We start from the raw sequence: 19728 nt of genomic DNA, 5'->3' as shown, positions 1-19728 counted from the left end.
CACATGGCTATTTTCCCTGTTGGAGCCATTAGGCTTATTGCATCTTGCTTTTCCAACTAGGGTTATAGCCTAGGTTGTAATAACAATAATAACAATAGAATTGAATTGTAAAGCATACAAAAATTGCTGAAGGTCACGAGGTAAGCGGCATGCCTAGACCGAGATCAGAAGGAATAAAAACTACGATATGTTAAAATGAAAGATATGGAAATACTTGAGTTAATGTTGGTACCACATCACGGCAAAAGATCTAGAGTAGGCTTAAAAAACAATCTTGTTTCATATGCAGATGATGCTACTCTCTTTACATCAATTCCATCTCCGGAATGTAGACCGATGGTTACTGAATCCCTTAATAGAGATCTAGCCGAAGGAAAATCGGATTGGGATTTTGAAAATTCTGAAAGGTGTTATTTTTCAAATTTATCTCCCACGTATCGTTTCTTGTCGAGTTACGTAATATTTCTATCAAACGATCTTCCAATGCATCATCTAAACGTACCATCATACTGTATGTTAATGCAAGCAGCAAGAACAAGATGAACTCCGAGTAAGCAGTTCTTACTCTCTATTAGGCTATTGTTTTACATTCAATCTGGTAATGATAGTAAACAAATTGTCAAAACATTTTAGAGTTGTTCTTCACGTGTAAGATTAACAATATATTTGTACAAGAATATTGCAAATAGATTTTAAAAAACTGATATAAGGTACTAAAATTGAGAAGTTACTATATTACTTTTTATTTGTATAATGTTTAGTGTTTGCTGCAGTAATATGGAATTTGAAATGGAAGTGTTTGTTCTTTGTACATTAGATAATATGTGAAAACGGGCTATAAAATGTATTTCATGTAAAAATTTTATGGTCATTTTGAACATGTTAATCAGTTTCAAATGTAATTGTAGCGTTCAAATTTATTATAACAGGGATGTATTTGGTTTAGTCTATTTCTACTGAAACTGAGGACTTTAACTAGAAAGTTTTGTTTTATGAAAATTATAACTAAGATTAAGTAATATGTAATTTTGAAACTGTGAAAGCCTTATAAGGCTTATCACTTATGTCATTTCGAAATTGTTCTCCTTTGTAAAATTCGAGTTGTAATATTATGGTTTTTGTCCATTTTTATGTCGATAAACTGTTAAAATTAAAACGTTTAAAATATCTTTTGATTCATATATTCATTTTAGTCCATTTCTACTGAAACTTGGGGATTTTGTTGGATTGTTTGTTTTTATCAAATTATAACTATGATTAAGTATGTAATTTCAGCCTCTGTGAAATAAACATATAAGGTTTATGCTAATTTACTTTGGGTAAATTTGAAATTATTCATGTAGAAGGTGTTTTCATTTGTAAAAACTATTTGTTACTAAATGTATGTTTTGGTTTATGTAAATTATTACTAGGTTTTACTTTTGTACTTAGCTTTTTTTTTCATTTATGTAAATTGAAGATAGAGTGGGCTGTCTAGCAAGACCAACAGCTCCTTTTGACCACTGTTTGTCAATAAATTGTTTGAATTTGAATTTAATAAGATAATTGATTTTCTTTCCGAAATTTATTCTTACACAGAAAAGATTAAAATTTTACAGCTGTTAGGACCAGTGGATAACTTATTATATCTTTCTTCCAGACATGAATATATGCAAGATATGTTTGCATAACTTCCTAATTTAGGATCTTTATGAATAACACCGTTTGATAAAACATTGATTTGGGAAAAGTAATGCCCTTATACACAAAGTTACACTGTTCAAAGGTTAGATATCTTGGGGAAATAGGCTAAAATAGCTCACACAAAAAACGAAATAATTTTCACATCTGTTACAGTGTACACCATTCCAAAGTCCATCTGTGACTATAACGTAGAATGAGCAAGACATTCCGGGTAGGCTTGTAAACACGAGTTTCTTCTTCTTCCTGTTCTGGCTGCACGGAGCGTGGCCTCTAGCAGCCCTTCCTCCTCGGGACCTTGCAATGCATGGCCTGCTACGTTGCTGAAGTAGAAGATTATTATTATTATTATTATTATTATTATTATTATTATTATTATTATTGTTATTATTATTATTATTATTATTATTATTATTATTATTATTATATCAATAATAAATTCATAAATCTAGGCTGATTTTCACAGTAATTTAAAACACTTGACTAATAATACTTTATCTCTGAGTGTACTGTAAAAAAAATGCATGCTATAATAGCTAGTTTTACATAGGTAAATCTAAACTTGATCTTCAAATGCAAACAAAAGGAATAATGAACTGCCATCTGGCCAGACTTCATGAATGCAATAACAATAAAAAATCTCTGGAGGGAATATACTGTGAGGGATGAATTATTGGTAAATACTGTATATAGGATTAATATAGTAATTTTTCACTGCGTAATTCTAACGATTAGCTGCATTGCCTTCTGATAGTTACAGTTCTTTAATTCCTCCAGTCTCACCAAGTTGTCCAAGTTCCTTAACTTTAACTTATCCGTTCTCACGAAAGAGAATGGGATTAGATTTATGAATTTGAGATAGAGTAAAACCCGGAGTTACATTATGAGGTTAAATTAGGTGATTCCTATGAGTAATCTCTCTCTCTCTCTCTCTCTCTCTCTCTCTCTCTCTCTCTCTCTCTCTCTCTCTCTCTCTCTCTCTCTCTCTCTCTCTCTCTCTACACATACCTGAATAAAGTAGCAACGATTCTCCCAGCAGCTCCGTAATTTCTGGCAAGCTCAAAGTTCGCCTGGCAAATGCTCTGTTGGAGGCACTGGGTGGGATGCCCCGTTTGGTTGCGGTTTAACCATCCTTCCTGCGGAAAAAGAGGCGAGGGTTAGATTTTTCTGATCTTTCTCATAAAGTTTGTTGAGTGAAACAAGATGTTATTTTTCTTAATACTAAAATACCAACAAACTTATTTACTTTTATACTTGAATGCAATGAAATTTTGATTTATTTGAAAAGGTGTGATTTTGAATGTTTCGAATATAAATGTTATATTTTGATTTTGATAGCATATACTTTTTATTTTATTTGGTACAGTCTTGTATAAGCGTGCTTAGATGTGACATACGATTATTAGCCTTGATAAGATTTATTTTGGCTACTTATAAAAGACACACACACACACACACACACACACACACACACACACACATATATATATATATATATATATATATATATATATATATATATATATATATATATATATATATATATATATGTGTGTGTGTGTGTGTGTGTGTGCGTATGTGTGCACATATACTACACACACACACACACACACACACACACACACACACACACACACACACACACATATATATATATATATATATATATATATATATATATATATATATATATATATATATATATTTATATATATATATATATATATATATATATATATATATATATATATATATATATATATATATATATATATATGAACACAGACACACACATATGTATATATATATATATATATATATATATATATATATATATATATATATATATATATATATTCGGACCACATAATGTCTTAAATCAAACTATCAAGCTGTACATTTATATATCAATCACCATCTACCCCTGAGTGATATGGACAAAATAATTTACGGCATCACATGTAGGCCTTTGCTTGTTTCGTGAGTGGAGTTTACCTTGAGATTTTCCAAAGCACTTATGTTTTGCATTCAATTGTGTTTGCAAGCGATGATGACATCTTTACACAGCCATTACTTTCTTACGTGGACATATTTTGTGTCTGTTTGTAGCATGGTTAGTACAAATCAGTGGTTTTGAAGGTCATTCATGAATGGTAGAGGCAAGGGACAACGACATTGCCATAGCAAGCAGGATAATTCACAAGAGACTGGCCACATATACATATGATCAGCACCCAAGCCCCCTCTCCATTAAAGCTAGGACCAGAGAGGACCAGACAATGGTTGCTGATGACTCAGCAGGTAGACCTATAGTCTCCAAACTACCCATCCATAGCTTAAAAGGATGGCGAAGTTGCAGACACTAAAGGAACTAACGAGTTTGAGCGGGACTCGAATCACGGTCTGGCGATCACCAGACAGAGGCGTTACTAAATAGGCCACCAATACAGTGTAGTTTTATGGAATGGTGATAAATGTGTTTACGTATGTGTGTGCAATCTAATGTATTTCCTGAGGTTGTGATATCCCCAAAAACATGAAATTTACTAGATTCGTTTAATCTATTAGTCGCATATTTCAGGGCTAATAAAACTTATTTAACATTAAAAAAAAGTTAAGGCATATACTGTACATACATAATTAGGTAACTATAAAGATTCTTCCGAAACACCACAAACTTATATATTCAACTGTGTTGAAACATATTTAACCAAAAAGAGAGGAAAAAAAAACTCATAAAGACTTAAATAATTTCTCTTCAGAAGCCCGAGAAATATGTAACCTGGAACGTGAGGAAACGCAATAATGCTTGCAATCACACACACGAAACGTTCTCTATACAAAGGTCGCGTTCCGCTCACGATCCAGTGAAACGGTTTTCCGTCTGTATTTCTTAACGGATAAACGGTTATTATTTCGCACATCATGTGTGGGCTTCGTTCCTTCAATATTATATGAGAAATGTGTTCGTATCTACGTGCATATTCTCGTTTTACGATCGCTCACGTGTTAATGAATATACGGAAAATTGTCCATAATGTAACTTCGCTTATTTCAGTTTATATACTTCTCTTCTACACATTATTATTATTATTATTATTATTATCATTATTATTATTATTATTATCATCTGCTAAGCTACAAGCCTAGTTGGAAAAGCAGGATGCGATGAGCCCAATGGTTCCAACAGGAAAAAATAACGCAGTGAGGATAGGAAATAAGGAAAAATTACAATTAAAATAAGATATTTTAAGACCGGTAGCCACATTAAGATAAATACTTCATACATAAACTATTTAAAAAGAGGGAGAGAAATAAGATATAGAATAGTGTGCGCTAATGTACCTTCAAACAAGAGAACTCTAACCCAAGATAGTAGAAGACCATGGTACAGAGGCTATGGCACTACCTAAGACTGGAGAACAATAGTTTAATTTTAGAGTGTCCTAGAAGAGCTGCCTACCATAGCTAAAGAGTAATTAGCATTTGGTAGTAGGTTGCCCAGGGCACCAGCAACCCGCTGAGATACTACCGCTAGAGAGTTATGGGGTCCATTGACTGACCATACAGTACTACATTGTAGCCTTCTCTCTGGATACGGTTCATTATCCCTTTGCCTACACGCCTAATAGTTTGGCCTATTCTTTACAGATTCCCCTCTGTCCTTATACACCTGACAACACTGAAATTGCCAAACAATTCTTCTTCACCCAAGGGGCTAACTACTGCACTGTAATTGTTCAGTGGCTACTTTCCTCTTGGTGAGGGTAGAAGAGACTCTTTAGCTATGATAAGCAGCTCTTCTAAGAGAAGGACACTCCAAAAGCAAACCACTGTTCTCTAGTCTTGGGTTGTGTCATAGCCGCCTCTGTACCATGGTCTTTCACTGTCTTGGGGTAGAGTTCTCTTGCTTGAGGGTACACTCGGGCACAATATTCTATCTTATTTCTCTTCCTCTTGTTTTGGTCGTTTTATATAGTTTATATAGGAAATATTTATTCTAACGTAACTGTTTTAAAGTATCTTATTTTTTCCTTATTTCCTTTCCTCAATGAGCTATTTTCAATGTTGAGGCCCGTGGGCTTATAGCATCCTGCTTTTCCAACTATGGTTGTAGCATATCAAGCAATAATAATAATAATAATAATAATAATAATAATAATAATAATAATAATAATAATAATAATAATAATATGAAAAAGCAGGAAAACTTTAAACAAAATTATGAGCATTAAAGAAACCAGTATTACCAATAAATCTACATAAAGAATGCAATTTATATTATATACTGTACAAGCTCTTGCATAGAATTAAGAATAGCTCCCCAGTAAGGTGATGTATTATTTTGGAGACTGGAAACACCGTAAAACCTCCGCTGGTGTCAAAACAGCAGAGAACTAACGGTCAAAGTGAACGTCTTAGTGACGTGAACCCTTTCAAATGAATGCATGACCTAGATAAGTGTCTTACCAACACAGAAGTAAAAAGTTTGGGCAGAGATCGATAAAGATGCTGAGGTCCATCCTCTTGGATGAAGGTTAAAACGTCGGGTTCTTCTTCTTCTGGCAAATGCCAAAAGTTTGTGATTACGTCATCACCAACGGCCCATCGCTTCTTCCTCTCTGCCTTTGCTTCTTTTTCTACGACGCTTTCTATGAAGTCCTGTAGTTTAGAGATATCAATATATTGATGATGATGATGAGGATATATATATATATATATATATATATATATATATATATATATATATATATATATATATATATATATATATATATACATATATATTTATATATATATATATATATATATATATATATATATATATATATATATATATATATATACAGGTATATACACACACACACACACACACACACACACACACACACACACATATATATATATATATATATATATATATATATATATATATATATATATATATATATATATATATATATATATATATATATATAGTATATGTATATATATATGTGTGTGTGTTTGCTAGAAAAAAAGCTATAACAAGGGTTTTCCAGCCATTGTATTATCTGTTTTTCAACGATAAAACAGACCAGTAACTCGACGAGAAATTTCTACTATACGACAATAATACTGTGCAGATACCTGCCCTTTAAATGCAATGGCATACTAAGATATTGGGTGGCAAATTGAAAATATATAGGCTTAATGAATGGCAATACTTGATATTTCTTACCCTCAGAATATCGACGAAGAGAATGAAGCCAATGACAGCCAGAGCAGAATTGCAGTCCACGTAACGTTGGGACCTGTGAATGTAACGCACGAATTATTATTATTATTATTAATATTATTATTATTATTATTATTATTATTATTAAATCCTTTGGAAACAATAAAAGAAAAGACAGAAAAATTATCCGTGGTTAGACCTACTACCTCTGAAAAGATGGCAAAATATTTAAGAGGACAAATCAGTCTTTCTACCAGTCACCTGTATTGGGTCCTTTGACTGTCCATGCAGTACTGGATTGGGTTCCTCTTACTGCTTAAGGTTCATTTTGTCTTTGCCTACACATACACCGAATAGCCTGGCCTATTCTTTCCATATTTCCCCCTGTCCTCTTACACCTGACAACACTTGACACTACCAGCAATTCTTCTCGCTTGGGGTTAGCTACAGCACTGTAATTATTCAGTGGCTACTTCCCTCTTGGTAAGGGTAGAAGAGACTCTTTAGCTATGGTAAGCAGCTCTTCTAGAAGAAGGACACTCCAAAATCAAACCATTGTTCTCAAGTCTTGTGTTGTGCCATAGCCTCAGTAACATGGTCTTCCACTGTCTCTTAGGTTAGAGTTCTCTTGCTTAAGAGTACACTCGGGCACACTATTCTATCTTGTTTCTCTTCTTGTTTTATCTATTTTATTTTTTATTTTTTATAGCTTATATATGAATTCTATTTCAACGTTGTTACTGTTCTTAAAATATTTTATTTCAATTGTTCGTTACTTCTCCTATAGATTATTTATTTCCTTTCCTCACTGGGCTATTTTTCCCTGTTGGAGCCCTAGGACTTATAGCATTCCACTGTATTGGATTAGCGTTCTCATGTACGAGGGTACACTAGAGCGCGCTGTTCTATCTAATATCTTTTCCTTTTGATTTTTTAAGTTTTTATAGTTTATATATGAAATATCTAATTTGGTGTTGCTATTGGTCTTAAGATATATAATTTTTATGTTTTTACTTCTCTTATAGTTTAATTATTTCCTTGGCTTCCTTCCTCACTGGGCTATTTTTCCTTGTTGGAGCCCTTGAGCTGATAGCATATTGCTTTTTCAACTACGGTTGTAGCTTAGCTAATAATAATAATAATAATAATAATAATAATAATAATAATAATAATAATAATAATAATAATAATAGTGGGAAGAGATATTTCCAAACGGAGTAACTATGGACTATTCTCTATTTAGAAAATGTGGGAATTGGACGCCATATGGAGTCCACCTGGCAGAGAAGCGTCTGCAGTTGCGAACATAAATCAGTAAAATTCTATATTAATTTGGTCTTTATTTTAAATCTAAACAGGCACTACACCATTATATATATATATATATATATATATATATATATATATATATATATATATATATATATATATATACATACATATATATATATACATACATATATATATATATATATATATATATATATATATATATATATATATATATATATACATACATATATATATATATATATATATATATATATATATATATATATATATATATATATATATATATATATATATATATATATATATATATTTATGTATACACACACACACACACACACACACACACATATATATATATATATATATATATATATATATATATATATATATATATATATATATATATATATATATATATATATATATATATATATATATATAATCTAAAACAGAACTCAGCTACTTACCCGTAGCCACCACCACCCCTGGCTAGCTCATAATCAATTGATCTTGCGGAACCTAGATGAGATAATATTCACGTTACTTGGCATTTTATTGAAATGATTTTGGGAGGATGATATAGTTTTGTTCGTGATATATTGACTACATTTTTTTTTTTCATTTTCTCTTCGTCGTATACTTTTTACAATTTGGGATTTGAAAGTAGCTGTTCATTAAAGGCCATTTCTTAATCTGATATGTCACAAGAAAATTGTTCAATTGTAACTTACTGTTTAAATTTTGCATCCTGACGAATCGATCACTATATAGACTTAAACCATATATCAATTTCGTAGAGTAAACAGAAGACAATCACCGTAAACAAATCCTTACACCTTCACCTCAGTGTGCGATGCCCTAACACTGCAATGGTGGATATTATCAGGGTAACCTCAGCCTAGCTGCTGTGAGCGGGCCATGGAGCCGTTGGGGTTAACGGATAAAGGACCTACAGGAGAATGATCGTCCTACGTCTGGTAGGGGTCACACTAAGCTCTAATCTCTCTTGTACATGGCAGAGATTGTTTTATTAACATTTGGCAACGATGGTTTTAGTGTCTTGAAATAATTGTTCTTGATGTTGCATAACTATGCGGTCGTAGGAAGATCTTCCCAAAAATTAAATGCTTTTGAAAACAATGTTAAGCTTTAAACCTTAATAGATTAATGAAATAGATACGTTTCCTTACTTCGTCGCTTTTCATTCCTACTGCTTTTCGAATATCAGAAAAAAAGCATCTATATAACGGGAACCTAAAATTTTCAGTTGCTGTTCCCATAACCCATTAGTATTTCTAAAATAATACCTGTAATAAACTCCCGTTAATAAAAAGCTCATCAATTTCAGCAATTCTATTAATTGTCTATTTCACGGAATTGTGATTTCAACGTATTTCTAATATGAATAAAAGAAATAATGTGATTAGATATAGAAAACAAAAGGTAATTTCTGGAGTTGGAACTTCCGTTATTCTCAACAGTTTTACACTTCTCTTTAAATTTGTGTCAGGCAGAGGACGCTCGACTTTCTGCTTGAAGGTTTACAACCGACTTCCCTAGAAACCTGACTTATTAAAAACACTCTAATTGATACTTTGTGAAATTGTGTATTAGATTTGGTTTGAGTTTTATTATCATGGATACTCCATTTTACTTCCATGTTTTCTTGCCGCACGGCTGTTTAAAATATTTCCCAAAGTATTAATATATCCAGATATATTTTGTTATAAGGGTAGGGAGAGTTTTGATAATAAGCTTGATCTTGTTTATATAAATTTGCCTTTTCAGATCAACCCATTAAACCAACATTTAAATTTTACGAGATTTGAGTTAAGGAACCGGATATAGATATAAACTACAGTAAAGAATATGCATTGGAAGTCGGCCCTCAAGGTGTTTACTTAACTTAATGTGGTGACCGATGTGGTAACGTTCTTGACTGGTGAATGCCAGACTGGTGTTCGAGTCCCGCTCAGACTTGTTAGTTTCATTGGTCGCTGCAATCTCACCATTCTTGTGAATCAAGGATGGAGTTGGGGGTTGGGAAGCCTATAAGTCTATCTGCTGAGTCATCAGCAGATATATCTTGTGTGTAGAGGGGACATGAGCGCTGATCATATGTATATATAGTCAGTCCCTAGGGCATTGTCCTGCTTGATAGGGCAATGTCACTGTCCATTGCCTATGCCATTCATGAGTTACCTTTAAACCTATTTATCTTTATCTGGAGGGAGTAAAACTTTATTATAGAGGGAAAAAATGCTATAAAGATATTCGTCTGTACTTCCATCAAAAAGTATAATTTCGTCTCTCTCCTGAAATTTCGTTACAAGAGTCTGAAGTCGATAAACTATATTGCTATAGCCAGGAATTCAAAGCTAAATAATTGAGAGTAACTGTATCGCTAGTTAACAAAACGAAGCGTGTCTGATAGACCAAATAACGGCTTACAGATAATAGAAGTTCACGAGAATGGGCAACAATGACATACTTTGGTTTGTGCATGGTCTCACTTTTTGCTGATCAGTTGAGTGATAGGTTTACGAAAGTATCCGGTATCACATCGCCTCTCAGCAGTAAGTACGTTATCACTCGGTTGTATAAAGGACACGTTCATTTACGTCCATTCGAAAAAAAGCTAGTTTCATTTGTTGAAGTTTGGTGATTATTATTATTATTATTATTATTATTATTATTATTATTATTATTATTATTATTATTATTATTATTATTAAATGCTAAGCTACAACCCTAGTTGGAAAAGCAGGATACTACAAGCCCAGGGGCCCCAACAGGGAAAATAGCTCAGTGAGGAAAGGAAAAAAGGAAAAATAAAATATTTTAAGAATAGCAACAAGATTAAAGTAAATATTTCCTAGATAAACTATAAAAATTATAACAAAACAAGAAAGAGAGAAATTAGATAGACCAGCGTGCCCGAGTGTACCCTCAAGCAAGATAACTCTAACCCAAGACAGTGGAACACCATGGTACAGAGGCTATGGCACTACCCAAGACTAGAGAACACTGATTTGATTTTGGAGTTTCCTTCCCCTGAAAAAGCTGCTTACCACAGCTAAAGAGTCTCTTCTACCCTTACCAAGAGGAAAGTAGCCACTGAACAATTACAGTGCGGTAGTTAACCCCTTGGGTGAAGAAAAATTGTATTTTATTTCTTAAATGTACGCTAGCAAGGCTTAATGGGTCTAACCCAAAACCTACTGTAGGGTTTGGTGTAACCTAAATACAAAATAATTACGATTTTGATCAATGGTTCACTTCTGACAGATTTTCCAGTAGGTATCATTGCGTCTCATCAGAAACATCTATAGACCGATTAGTCCTGTCATCATTACTCTGTAGCCAAAGAAAATGAAGACCCTAACTTCTCTCGAACAAGTTCGTTCAATTTGGATTATGTTAGTCTAAATGCCAGCACAGGCTCTTGCCTTTGGTTTAGCCTACTATATCGGTCAAATAGATGCCGGGAAGCGAAAATGGTGTTTCTTTTATGCGCTCGTCACATTTGACACTAACGTTCACGTATGCTGGTGACTGGTTGGTTTAAATTAAACCAGTTCTATACCAGCACGGGCTTTTGCCCGAAGATAACTAGTGAGAGAGAAGGGAAGTATTATTATCTAAGCTACAATCCTAGTTGGAAAAGCAAGATGCTATAACCCCAAGGGCTCCAACACGGAAAAATAGCCCACACTGCTAAGAAAACAACCTGTTTAAGCTTGCCTTTGCGCGTTTTAGTTTATTTGATTTTTGTGACCTTCATGCTCGCAACTTCTTGTATATATGCTCGTTATCTGTTGAATAAATGTTATTTGCATTCACCTACCCTCTCTGGTAGAACCTTACAGTTACGTTGCCACAAAAGCATAATCTTCAGAATCTCTATAGACTTATTTGATGATATGCACATTCACGTAATTTGTAATTTATATTCGCTTTGCTGTGTATTGATTTTCAAGAAATTATAATGTACAAAAAGACAAGATTATTCCAACTAAACCTCATGCCAATTTCCCCTGTAAAATGAATCTTTCCTGTCACGATCATGGGAAAGAGAGAAGTCATACCTGGTGAGAAGGGGTAACCCCCCCCCCCCCCTCCCCGAGGCACTGTCGGAAACCACACACTCCCACAAGTTGCTGAACTAGCAGGTTGAAGTTAGGGAAGGGTTGAATCTCTGTGTGTATGCATATCTACAGAGATATTTAATGCCACTTTTGACTGGTCGCTTACACTGGTGGACAAAAGAAAACGGTTAATTTGTCACATGTTTTTAATAAAGCTTCATTTTAATTGAATTTCTATTTAGTGGACCTCTATTGGAGTAAGTTTTCTTCGTTCTGCCGGAGGTTTTCTGGCATCCTGGCATTTAAGGTCATTGACGCCGCTCCACCGTTTCAGAAATGTGACCTTATGTTAGAGTGGGATTGTTGGAATTAAGAACACAACAAAGTCGATCTGATACTTTTTATTCAGAATAGAATTACCTGGTCTCAGTGAATAATTAGGTCTCTATTTAGAAAAAATATTGGTAACGTTGATGAAAAGATATCAATAATACACCCGTAACTCGTCTTAAAGAAAAGATTATTAGTTCTTCTAAAATTTGATGATAATATAAACAGACTCATTGTTTAAATTCCTGTATGAATATTGTTTGCAAATTGCATCTTTTTGAGAATTAAGTAGCTTTTTACTTATATACAAATTAACATACATCGTTTAATAGAAAACAGAACACAGACAACATTGAGACCCCTAGGTATAGCAGTGACGGCATACTCATCATGAAGTAGATATCAAATGAAATAAATAGTTAGCATGAATTAGCCATGCCATATATGAAATTAGATAGTGATCATTTTGATAACACTGATGATATTGCACGACTTTTAAAGGTAGTAGGTTGGCCAGGGCACCAGCCACCCGTTGAGATACTACCGCTAGAGAGTTATGGGGTCTTTTGACTGGCCAGACAGTACTACATTGGATCCTCCTCTCTGGTTACGGTTCATTTTCCCTTTGCCTACATACACACTGAATAGTCTGGCATATTCTTTACATATTCTCCTCTATCCTCATACACCTGACAACACAGATTACCAAATAATTCTTCATCACCCAAGGGGTTACTGCACAGTAATTGTTCAGTGCTACTTTCCTCTTGGTAAGGGTAGAAGAGACTCTTTAGCTATGATAGGCAGCTCTTCTAGGAGAAGGACACTCCAAAATCAAACCACTGTTCTCTAGTCTTGGGTAGTGCCATAGCCTCTGTACCATGGCCTTTCACTGTCTTGGGTTAGAGTTCTCTTGCTTGAGGGTACACTCGAGCACACTCTCCTATCTTATTTCTCTTCCTCTTGTTTTGTTAAAGTTTTTATAGTTTATATAGGAGATATTTATTGTTGTTACTCTTCTTAGAATATTTTATTTTCCTTTTTTCCTTTCCGCACTGAGCTATTTTCCCTGTTGGAGCCCCTGGGCTTATAGCATACTGCTTTTCCAACTAGGGTTGTAGCTTAGTAAGTAATAATAATAATAATAATAATAATTGAAAATGACGGTAAAGAACTAGACTCGTGTAGCATGTTTATTACGGGGATGTAAACCTCTTAGACTAATAAAGTGCTATGATGATGATGTATGATAAATCTCCAAAAGAGTCAAAAACATTCTTTCATCTATATCGCACTATCCATACGACGCCGGAGGTACTCTGTGAAGTTGGCGCTTGCCAAGGGTCTGTGACGATCCTTCAACAATTCGCATTTGGGATAGGCTAACTGACAGCTAGCTCCTCCTCGACCAGCCTCAGCTGCATTTACAGCACTTCGGTACCGCTTCGAGTCGAAGCTTGTGAAGGACTTGGCGGCCACTTTAGTCAACAGGGAAGCTACAAAGCCGCTGGCAGCTTGGTCGACAAAGCCATTGCTTGAGGACATCTCAGTTAGTTGGTGGTTGGCTTCACACAGGCTTCTTTCTAGACAAGATGGGTCAACATAGCCGTCGTTCGCGTCTACCAGGGAGTGCTGGAATGAGCAACAAAACATTAGCCCTCTTATTTATATGAGGTGTCATTATAAAGGATGCTGTGACATGATATAAAGTACATTGAGTAAATAGCACCTATAATCCACGAGAAGAATGAGAGGCAAGTGGTTTCGGTGCTTAAGATTTAACTTTTATGATGATTTACGTTTAGCACTTCAGAAATCATCATTACATAACATATTACTCATCAAGACTATGACTATGTGTAGTTGTCGCTTGTCGGTGCAATGGTATTCTGAATGTGAAGTTCCTCGACCAATTAAAGAAATTTATATATATATATATATATATATATATATATATATATATATATATATATATTATATATATATACATACATATAAATATATATATATATATATATATATATATATATATATATATATATATATACATACATACATATAAATATATATATATATATATATATATATATATATATATATATATATATATATATATATATATATATTTATATGTATATATGTATGTATATATATATATATATATATATATATATATATATATATATATATATATATATATACAGTATATTGCACAAAACTTTAATTATGTCTGAATATAGTTATATAGATATATTCTGCACCAAAGTGATATCCATACATTAAACAAAAAGAAAAATGGAAGTTATTAGGTAAAAGATTCAAGATAAGCCATAGTAGCCGATGAAGTAATTCATCAACATCAAAGCAATAGCCTAATCTGAATTTGAAGAAATGATTCATCAGAATTTAGCAACATCTAATGGAAGATGAAAACTAATATTTTGTTATTAACAAGAGCAGTATTCCGCAGGTGGATATGGAAATAACGGGTAAGTCTTAATCTACAAACCAGCAAAGGTACCAGGACAACTGGTAGTGTCTGGAGGAAGCCTGGAGAGCTGTCGCTGAAGAAAGTAGGAAAAAGACCTGATGCGAAGCTTCCCAGGGACCTTCGAGTCCTAAGACCTCTTCTCTCTCCCTCTGCTGGAGCGTCTTCTTTGGTCATATCTTCAATCATGTCCTGCAATATAGAGGGTGTCACTGTATATATAGATATATATTTATGTACATATATATATATATATATATATATATATATATATATATATATATATATAATTAATATATATATATATATATATATATATATATATATATATGTATATGTATATATATATATATATATATATATATATATATATATATATATATATATATATATATATATATATATGAGATAAATTGATCAATTGGCCAAGGCAGTTAATTAGGTAAATAAAAAGTTGTAAGCTTTTAAATAGAAGACAGAGAGAGAGAGAGAGAGAGAGAGAGAGAGAGAGAGAGAGAGAGAGAGAGAGAGAGAGAGAGAGAGAGAGAGTAACATCAGTAAGATTAACTTCGACTTACTCTTAAGAGTTCAATGAGCCCTAGCAGACCAATGAGGCCGAGGGCAGCGTTGCAGTCGATGGAATCTTCATATCTGTTTAAAAGAAAGAGTAAAATCATCCAAAATAATATGAGGTTATTATAACTAATGCGAGAAATGAGGTTTTCAAGGGTATCTGCATAGGGGGAGTATATCAGATATATCGGCAGAAGTTGAACTTATCGGAGTCGTCGAATATGTAGAGCTAGTGAACGCGACCCGTCAGTAATGATGGCCAGATATTTAGATCTATATGCACATGCATACACAGATTCAACTTTTTTTCCAGCACCTCTTAACAGGGTATGACTACACCTTCTTCCACTACACAAGGGATGGAGAGAGAGAGAGTAGTTATACATTTGGCAATGTTGATGAGCGTGACCGGATACACACACACACACACACACACACACACACACACACATATATATATATATATATATATATATATATATATATATATATATATATATATATACATATATATATGTATGTATGTATATATATACAGTATATACACACACATATATATATATATATATATATATATATATATATATATATATATATATATATATATATATATGTATATATATGCATGTATATGTATATATATACATACATACATATATATATATATATATATATATATATATATATATATATATATATATATATATATATATATGCATGTATATATATCCATATACATATATTTATATATATATATATATATATATATATATATATATATATATATATACATATTTATATATATATATGCATATATATATATATATATATAATATATATATATATATATATATATATATATATATATATATATGTATGTATATATATCCATATTGGAGACGTTTGTCAGATGCATCACCAAGATCGTTTTGTTATTCCTTACCCGCCTTCATCCCATCCAACTTCGTAGCTCCTCCCAGGAAACACTGCTCCCATGTCTGTTAATAAAGAAGGTACCAGAAAAATAAAGAATACATGGACAGGCTTAAAAATTTTATCTTGAGTATTGTGCCCTTTACTTTTAATTCCAAGTTTTTTTTTTTTTTTTTTTTTTTTTTTTTTTTGAGAATGTAGTCTTAACAAAGGGTTGTCCTGTACCCCTCTAAGAAATTATTTTGATTCGTTATTTTTCAATTACATTGTGGCATAATGGCTACATACACCGACACATTTTGTAATGGGTCGATGTTTACAAACACGGAATAATTAATTTTTCTATTTTTTTTCCATGCTATTTTATTTTATGACATTTAAAGAAGATTTTCCCTTCCGACTCTAAAAGGGTGGGGTCGACTTTTAGACTCAGCCCGGGATCGAATCCCGGACCTTGTAATTACTAGCCCATTGCAAATACAGTTAAGTAGGAACATATTTCAGATGGAAAAAAAAAGTTATTAATTAATAAACCTCAGATGAAATCATCATTTTGGGACCCCTTGATTCAACAAGCCATTTGAATTTCGATATATTACTATACCGGAAAGCGTCGCTCATAGCATGGAAATCTATTTCTATTTAGGGCTGTAGTGGCCGGTGTGGTAACGTCTCTGACTGGAGAACGCCGGACTGGGGTTCGAGTCCCGCTCAAACCTCACCCTCCATGTGAGCTAAGGATGGGGGGTTTGGGGGAACCTATAGGTCTATCTGCTGAGTCATCAGCAAGCCATTGCCTAGCCCTCCTTGGTCCTAGTTTGGGTGGAGAGGGGGCTTGGGCGCTGATCATATGTATAGATGGTCAGTCTCTAGGGCACTGTCCTGCTCAATAGGGCAATGCCACTGTCTCTTGCCTCTGCCATTCATGAGTGCCCTTTAAACCTTTAATCTCCTAATGTTACAATGTAGGCTATGAGGCTGAATTTTGCCACATTAAATGGATTTGTCAACGCTTACTGATATCATCATCACTATTTAAAATAATCAAAATCTAATCCAAAAGGAGCTTAATTTCAAAATCCTCTCACGTTAAAACAAATGGAATACAGAAACAGGCAAATAACAAAGATTAATACTCACCATCTCCCATTTTTTCGAATTAAAAAGCAGCACAACGGAACTGTTTTAAACGCCGGATTTTTATATTTCTTTTTCACTTTTAAACGTAAGACACTTCGTCAGCACTTCCAGAACAATCCTCACAGTGAGTAGGTCGTCAGCTAATATGAACACCTTCGACTTTTGAGCTGCTCGGTTCAGGGCACGGTTGAGATACTTTACCTAGACTGTGGTTCAGGGCAGGAGCCACAGGTTCAACGAACAGTTATCCGTCTACCCAACTTGCTGAGCCAAAGCCTCACCTGGAGTAGAAGGCCACCGGCCATGTCGAAGAAGTCCTGACTATGAGATCAGGTTAAATCATACTGAAAATACTACACTTTAAATAACTGTCGCCAAGTAAAATACAAGAGTTCAATTTTTTTTTTGAAGACAAGGGAGAAAGCTTTTTCAAGAAGGCCTAGCCTGACATGACTTGGAACCTGGGTAGGCCTACAGTAGAGATGTCCTTTTACAAAATCTCATGGTGTTTTCACCAAGAGATTTCATAACAGGACTCGATATCTATTTTATATTCTTTTTTTCGATATTTTCTTTTTTTAATAACTTTCAATCAGCTTGGTTAAAACTTTCTAAAGCTTGTAATAAATTCTAACTCTGTTATTGATACGATGTTGATTCATAGGAAGCATATCAACACTGGGCTGGGATAATAATAATAATAATAATAATAATAATAATAATAATAATAATAATAATAATAATAATAATAATAATAATAATAATATTATTATTATTATTATTATTATTATTATTATTATTATTATTATTATTATTATTATTATTATTATTATTATTATTAATTTATTTGGAGTACAGGTAAAAAAAGGATTTTCTAAACAAGATAAAATAAGCCGACATCAAATACGTTGGCTTACTAAATGGAAAATGCCGGTTAATTAGTTTAATCTCTTGCTATTCCTTTTCTTTTGTTGAGTCTGTAACCTATTACTACTAACGCATACTAATACTGCCACAATACTATTAATAATAATAATATCAATAATATTGTCTGGTAGCAATATGATGGCGTCTCCCAAACGTTGAGAACTCTCCCGTTATACAAGGATATGGACAAAGGCCGTTACTCCTTGGAGGTTACTCCCGCCCTAAAGTCATAACAGTGCTGTCCGCCGTAGGATAATCTCTGCCTTGTTGACCCAGTAAGGTTCAGGAACTATCTTGGACATTGGGGGATAAACTATGAAGATAAAAAACGTGGGTTTAAGGAGGTTAGTGGCTCTTTTTGGTTTGTTCCTCGTGACTGCTAGGAATTTTTCTAATTGATTGAAGATAGATTTATGACGTTTTCGAAAAATGTGGTGTAAGTATGATTATAAGGCGTTTCCATACTTATTACAATGCGTTTCTTTTGTATTAGTATTATTAATATTAAGAATAAGACGAAAAAACACGGTATTTTTCATTCTTCATTTGAATTTATTGCTATTAAGCTATCACTTCTCTCCCGTTTCCTTAAATTTACATTTGTTTCGGCGAAAACTAAACTTTGCAAATGCGCAAAAGTAGGCGGTCTATATCAAGTTCAATATGATTTAGCAATGAGCGAAATAAAGCGTTTTCTACCCTGAGGTAAACAGTGGCGGAAACATTTGCATATCAAAAGTGGATATGTTTGTTTAAGTGTTGTCCGACTACTAAGGAAGAAAAATTAATCAGATATTTTTTACGTTTTGTATGATGGCATAACTTGAGAGATGTACGATGATAAATTTATTCTATTTGCGAATGTTAAGAGTATAAGCTGCCAGATGGACAAGAAGTAAATAACATAATTACTATAATATAAAAAGGACGTACACTAACCCAAGCTGTCAGATATGCCATTATTAGATGGTTATTTCTATTTTTTTTTCAATAATAACGAAATATTACCAGAAGTAACCTCTCGTCTGTAATTGGGTTAATTATCTTTTTATAGTTGC

At 33.2% G+C, this 19728-nt stretch overlaps 2 protein-coding genes and 1 long non-coding RNA gene across 3 annotated transcripts in view; 1 reads left to right on the top strand and 2 right to left on the bottom strand.

Annotated features, from left to right (window-relative positions):
- The window catches only part of LOC137621237 (uncharacterized), an 807497-nt gene that overhangs the window by 237679 nt on the left and 550090 nt on the right, over positions 1-19728 (top strand). The window lies entirely within an intron of this gene.
- Positions 1626-9122, bottom strand: LOC137621235 (uncharacterized). The gene is made up of 6 exons (XM_068351634.1): positions 8923-9122; positions 8659-8710; positions 6902-6974; positions 6151-6342; positions 2689-2816; positions 1626-2003 (listed from the first exon to the last, which is right to left on the bottom strand). Exons 1-6 carry the CDS (start codon positions 8936-8938, stop codon positions 1865-1867), a joined length of 600 nt encoding a protein of 199 aa, XP_068207735.1. The 5' UTR covers positions 8939-9122; the 3' UTR covers positions 1626-1864.
- LOC137621234 (uncharacterized) lies at positions 13863-18168 on the bottom strand. Its single transcript, XM_068351632.1, has 5 exons — positions 17744-18168; positions 16614-16668; positions 15676-15748; positions 15119-15289; positions 13863-14241 (listed from the first exon to the last, which is right to left on the bottom strand). The coding sequence occupies exons 1-5, from the start codon at positions 17751-17753 to the stop codon at positions 13894-13896; spliced, it is 657 nt and encodes a 218-aa protein (XP_068207733.1). The 5' UTR covers positions 17754-18168; the 3' UTR covers positions 13863-13893.

This window comes from Palaemon carinicauda, chromosome 27 (assembly GCF_036898095.1).
Source record: "Palaemon carinicauda isolate YSFRI2023 chromosome 27, ASM3689809v2, whole genome shotgun sequence".
In the NCBI taxonomy this organism is placed as follows: domain Eukaryota; kingdom Metazoa; phylum Arthropoda; class Malacostraca; order Decapoda; family Palaemonidae; genus Palaemon; species Palaemon carinicauda.
Note: the sequence above shows the minus strand (reverse complement) of the source record. Positions and strands in the feature narration are given on the sequence as shown.

Coding starts and splice junctions, on each gene's coding strand:
- LOC137621235 (XM_068351634.1), bottom strand. Junction 6,975..8,658: donor AGGGGTGGTGGTGGCTACGG/GTAAGTAGCTGA, acceptor TTACATTCACAG/GTCCCAACGTTACGTGGACT. Junction 2,817..6,150: donor AACTTTTTACTTCTGTGTTG/GTAAGACACTTA, acceptor CTTTTTCCGCAG/GAAGGATGGTTAAACCGCAA.
- LOC137621234 (XM_068351632.1), bottom strand. Junction 15,749..16,613: donor GTTGGATGGGATGAAGGCGG/GTAAGGAATAAC, acceptor TCTTTTAAACAG/ATATGAAGATTCCATCGACT. Junction 15,290..15,675: donor GGCTCATTGAACTCTTAAGA/GTAAGTCGAAGT, acceptor TCTATATTGCAG/GACATGATTGAAGATATGAC.